Source organism: Thamnophis sirtalis, unplaced genomic scaffold (assembly GCF_051295495.1).
Source record: "Thamnophis sirtalis isolate CommonGarterSnake01/CBP01778 unplaced genomic scaffold, rThaSir2_p1.2 scaffold_1, whole genome shotgun sequence".
In the NCBI taxonomy this organism is placed as follows: domain Eukaryota; kingdom Metazoa; phylum Chordata; class Lepidosauria; order Squamata; family Natricidae; genus Thamnophis; species Thamnophis sirtalis.
In genome coordinates, this window is record NW_028261381.1 from 48,966,599 (window position 1) to 48,972,598 (window position 6,000).

A 6,000-nucleotide genomic window follows, 5' to 3' on the forward strand; every position below is an offset into this window, starting at 1 on the left:
GGTGCTTTGCAACTGGCATGTACTTATGACAGTTGTACTGTCCTGGGGTCACGTGATCACCATTTGTAATCTTCCCAGCCGGCTTCTGACCAGCAAAATTAATGGAGGAAGCCAGATTCATTTAGTGACCATATGATTCACTTAAGAACTGCAGTGATTTATTTTAACTACTGTGGCAAAATAGTGGTAAAATGGGACACAATTCATTTAACTGCGTCACTTAGCGGAGGAAATCTGGGGCTCAATTGCGGTCGCATGTCAAGGACTACCTGTATCTTACTCTTGTTACATATGCATGGGAGACACCCAGGTCCTTTCAAACAAATTAAGCAATAGTCAATATTAAGATCAAAATAACCTTAACACACCGATTTTAAGCCTTACTGTGAAAAGGAACAAAATATTGTGACACTCAAAGTAACCATTTCAGGACCTGCTTTAGTGGGACACTTGCGAAGAAGTGTTCATGAGTCACAAAAATGGGAGAGGTGTTCATTGTCCACTTGGATTAAAGTATTACACAAAGAAACTATCACATAAAACAAGGCTCTCTAAACTTGACAATTTTAAGACTTGTAGGACTTCAACTGCCAGGATTCCTCAGCCAGCCAAGACTTCTGGGAATTGAAGTCCACAAGCCTTAAAGTTGCCAAGTTTGGAGACCCCTGGCATAAAATATAGAAAACATGCAAAATTAGTTATAGCCAGTGGTGGGATTCAAATAATTTAACAACCGGTTCTCTGCCCTAATGATTTCTTCCAACAACCAGTTCACCAAACTGCTCAGAAACTTAACAACCGGTTCTCTCAAAGTGGTACAAACTGGCTGAATCCCACCATGGTTATAGCTAGCATTTTAGAATTTTCCCCGAGTTTCCACTAGTTGTCAAATTACTCTTTCCAACATTCCCAGTTGTACAGTACAGTAATCGTGGGATAAGAAAAGACTTTTTTCTATTGAACGGTTACTGATGAAAAATTTAAAAAGCAGATTAAAAACAGTCATTTCTTCCATGGAAAGGATGAAACCAGAGGGCTCTTCCAGGACTCTTAATTGGGACTAATCCTTCTCAATTGTTCAGAAAAGGAGTTAGAGCTGAGCAGTAAAGTTGCCAGATTTGCCAACCGCATTCAATTGCAAGAGTGTCTACAGACAAAAAAGGATAACAAAGAGAAACAAAAGGATTGTCCAAATTGAAAGAGAATGAGCATCAAAATGGCAAGTTAAGTTCAACAGCATACACTGAAGTGCATTGCCACAAACATTTGTAACCACAGACACGCTAAAACTTCTGGTGATTGAATAGAAACTAGACTGTGGTAGGCAAGGCTCTGTAAGGGAGTGCAGAGCGGTTGTGAAAAAGTGAGTTTCAAACTGGGGATCATTAGGAAAGGTCCCCCTCATTATTTAGAGTAAAAAGAGCTTAAGTGTGTTTTCCTTTTATCATAGAAATGTCTTGTGTACTTCAAGGCTGATATGAAGAGAAATAATAATGAAATAATCAATGATACTATTGTACCAACTAGCATCTTAATGAACTTAGGAATCTGGTGACCTTGACTCAAAAAGAATATTGCAGAGTTTGAAAATGAGTTTAAAATGGCAATCAAAAATGATCAGAACTAACATGACGACTTGGGTTTATGAAATTTCCTTTACTAACATGATTGAAACCCTAAATGTCCTTTTACAGGGCACATATTTGTAAAGTCAAATTGATATGAATGGTTAGCTTTGTCGCCTCTTGTCACAAAACTCCTGGGGCCTTTGTTAAGAAGATAAAGCCAAGATCAGCACAAAAAGTGAAGACAGATTTTGAATGTCATTGTGATCACCCTTTCTTTTTATATAAAAGAAAACAGGACCCTAAACATCGAGAATTGATAAGCAATGAGTATTCAACCCTGGACAATCCTTTTGGAGATCCTCCTGCCACAAACTTAGCTGAAAGTGGGATAATCTTCCCTAGAATCCGAGCTACGAATGGGGCACAATGGAGCAGAGCCACTGCTGAGAACCCAACCAATTTCTATGAAGGAGGAGCTGCAAATAGAGGCTACTTTCCTGAGCAAGAACATAGCAATGATAACGTGAGTGGCTGTTTCCAGTGAACTTTAAACATTAATGTGGCTGAAATAAAATGAACATATACTGTATTTTTGAAGTATAAGACGCACCTTTTTCCCTCACAAAAGAGGGTAAAAATCTGGGTGCGTCTTATACACTGAATACAGCATTTTTGGCCTCCTGAAACCCCGCCCCCCTTCACCAAAATGGCTGTGCATAGCCTTTAGAAGGCTTCCAGAGTGCTTCTGGGGGCTGGGGAGGGCAGAAATGAGTAAAAACAGATTGTTTTTTTGCTCGTTTGTGCCTCCCCCCAGATCCCAGACGCAATCTATAAGCCTCCTAAAGACTATGCATGCTCTTTTTTTGGACGAAAAACAGGCCGTTTTTGGGACTTCTGCAGAGTGCAAAAACTTTTTTAAATTTGGCTCTTCAAAATCTTGGTGGGTGGCTTCAATTTTTTTTTTCTCAGACAGGCAGAATTTTCAAAAAGTCTGGTTCCTATCTTTGCAGTGATATGAAAATCTGCATGGTGAGATAACACAGATTCCAACCTTTCCAATAAATGGAAAGTATGTTTATTTTAGAAGATAGCCACTTTGGCCATTCTCCCTGCACGTTCTGTTTGTGTCATGCTTGTGTCCTTGCTCTGTTGAGCTACCACTGACAGGGCAATCCCCAGATTCTGAGCAGTAACTAAAAACCCTCACTTTGGATTTATTTTGTGCTCAGTGACTAGAAAGCATCCTGAAACTTCTCTGAATGCCTGGAACAGGGACACTAGCTGTACCTGGAAATCAACATCCGAGATGTTGATTTCTAAAGTGTGCCAAAATTGTGTGCCCATCCACCTGCGCATGCACAAGCTACCCCCACCTGTGCATGCATGAGAGGAACCCCCCACCGTGCATGCGTGAGTGACCCCCATGCGTGTGGGGGATTTTCACCCTCTCCAGGCTCCGGAGGCTTTCCCAGACTTCTAGTTGGACAGTTGGGCTTGTTTTTCATCCTCTCTAGTCTCCGGAGGTTTTCCTGAAGCTTGGGGAGGGTGAAAATGGCTTCCTCTGGCCCTCCAGAAGACTGAAAATGAGCTGGCTGGTGCACGTGCGCACCAGAGTTGAGGGCTGCTGAGGGCTGCCGGGCCGGCAAATATGGCTTTATGCGCCACCTGTGGCATCCGTGCCATAGGTTTGCCATCATGGTCCTAGATGCTAAATGTCTGATTTCCTTGTACTGCAAATTTTCTGGTTGACTTATTGTATTGCAGAGATGCACAGCCTGAGACCTTTGGCCTGCAGGAGGACTTAGTTCTCATCCCACAAATCTACAAATAGGAATTGTAATTAAACAACGGGGGACTATTTATTGCTAGAATCATTGAATATATAACTTGAAGAAAAAAAAAACCCATGAAGATCCTGTCACAACCATTTGGCTGAGGAATTCTGGGAGTTTGAAGTACACACATGTTAAAACCATCATGCACTGCTCTAGTCCAACCCCCTTGTTAATCATAGGAATCCATGACCACCATAATAGTTTTATTTTAAATTAACCTCATTATTTTAATTGTGATACAACTAAATTAAATCAAAATGTAAATTTTTGTCCAGGGCTGCTTACTTGTTCAATGCGGGTCCTGAAATCAGCTCTGAGTTTTCCTTTTTCTTTGCAAAAATAGGTAACTCTATTAGAATACTTCCTCAGGAGCTATAGCTAGTCTTGACAGGGAATATTTATTCCTGAAATTTAGAGAACCAGCAGCACTGGATTGTGAAATTTGGATGATAAAGTAGTTTTTAAATAACATTGCATATAATTTTGCATAATTCTGTCTAAAATTTATTTGTCTGGAAGAGTCTGATAATTCAGTTTAGTGAATTATTTTCAAAGGACTAAGATATATGATTTTTGGGGGCTGGGGAGTCAAGAGTTTGTAGTAGTAATAATAATTTTAAAAGGCTGGCACATGTTCTCTTACCTAAATTATATTTCCCTTGTTTTATTGTTCATTTCTAAATAATCAGTGGCTAGAAATGCCTTCCAAATACTGAGTCCAGCTGAAGAGCAAGGAAAAATAAGAACGTCTGTCAACATGGGCCGTGCCATGGAATCAACACACAATGCTTCTGAATTCTCCAATCACTTTTCCACTAAGAGAGCAAACATCTCAGAAGGACTTACAGCTATCTATGATATTCGACTCTAGATCTGCTGGTTTGATGGAACTTCAGCTCTACTTCCTGTCTTCCTTTAATGAGTGGGAGGGAAATTGCTGCAACCTTCTAAATTGTCATGGTTTTAGCATGACTTCTATCACCTATGTCCATGTTGGCGAATCTATGGAACAAATGCTGGAAATGGCGCACAGGCCGTCTCACATGGGATGCATGGCCTCACTGGCTCCTTTCCCACATTCCTGTGGCTGCATACGCATTGGCCAGCTGGCTGTTGCACATTCTCCCGAACGGGTAGTGCTGCCTTCAAACAGAGAGCGAACCGGTTCTCTGTTTTTGTTAAAAGAGGTGCCCATGGTGCCTCTTCCAGCAGAAACGGAGCTCGAGTTCCATTTTCTTTGGCAGAGGGTTGCAGGGGGCCGTCACAGCTGAAAACGGAGCTCGGGAGGCCATTTTCTCTGGCAGAGAGCTTGGGTTGCCACAGGTGCCCCAACATGAGTGATGTCGAGCTGGCCATGCCCACCCTTCACACACACACACACACACACACACACACACACACACACACACAAGGTCAAATACAACCCTCAATGAAATAGAGTTTGACACCCCTGTGTTAAATCAACATGGTTTTGAAAAAACTGTTAGTCATATTGTATCCACAAGATGGTGCTCCATCACTCAGCTACAATTCTACAATTCTAGCCTACAGACTAAAACTGTGTTTCCCTGATTTATAAAGTCTCTTACATAGGTGTGTTCGGTTTTGTATGAAATAAATAATTCCTAAGATACAAATACCTAAAAAGATCTTACAATTTCAGCAATCCAATTCTTTAAACTGAATCACGATTTCACTCAGCTTGCTTTATTTAGGGTTGGCTGATATCAATATGGACTATATCAAGGTGTTTGTGCTGGTTTTATTTGATTCATTATACTACTTCAGCTTAATTGGCCTGTGGCTTTTGATCATTTGTGTCATTACAAGGCATCATCATGTCCTCTTTTCACATTTCTTTCTACCTGATTCTGGAATCCTACTGTCTATTACTTTTTGAGGTGCCCATCCATTTGTAAGAGCAGCTGTCAGAGTCTGATCTCTATTTCTAATTCATTCCAGGCAGTGGTGAAATTCAAGGTTTTTTTTACTACTGGTTCTGTGGGCGTGTCTTGGTGGGTCTTGGTGGGCATGGTTTGGTGGGTATGGCAGGGGGAGGATACTGCAAAATCTCCATTCCCTCCCCACTCTGTGGCCAGCCAGAGGTGGCATTTGCCAATTCTCCAAACTACTCGAAATTTACACTACTGGTTCTCCAGAACCTGTCAGAACCTGCTGGATTTCACCCCTGATTCCAGGGCATCATTTAAAGGGAGAAATGAATAGGAGGCATATTTTAAAACTTTTATTAGAAAGAAGTGCTTTATACAATAACATTTCAGTTTCTTTGAAAAGTCCATATGCTCTGTCTCAGGAATAAGGCAAGCTTTTCGGTCAATGGGCATGGTCAGCCACATGCACCTTCACAAAATGACCATCACAGAGAGACACAGAAGGGCACAACTCACTATGGCCACTTCAACATGGCCAACCTGATGCGACCATCTCACCCCAACCAATTTATCGCAGGACAACTTTCAGTGGCCAACTCACCATGGGACAATTCCATATGGGATAACTCAATAAAATAAATGTTATCTGCCACTCTTTCTTTGGCATTGTTTCCATTGTTAAAAATGGAAATAATGTCAAAGAAA

General features: G+C 41.2%; 1 protein-coding gene across 1 annotated transcript in view; it reads left to right on the forward strand.

Moving 5' to 3' along the window:
• The window catches only part of MUC13 (mucin 13, cell surface associated), a 28,142-nt gene extending 23,802 nt beyond the window's left edge, over positions 1 to 4,340 (forward strand). The window contains exons 11-12 of the mRNA XM_087711708.1: positions 1,857 to 2,091; positions 4,093 to 4,340. Of these exons, the coding sequence (XP_087567834.1) occupies positions 1,857 to 2,091; positions 4,093 to 4,119 (262 nt within the window). The 3' untranslated portion in view covers positions 4,120 to 4,340. The remainder of the gene's footprint in view (positions 1 to 1,856; positions 2,092 to 4,092) is intronic.
• Positions 4,341 to 6,000: the final 1,660 nt, after the last annotated feature.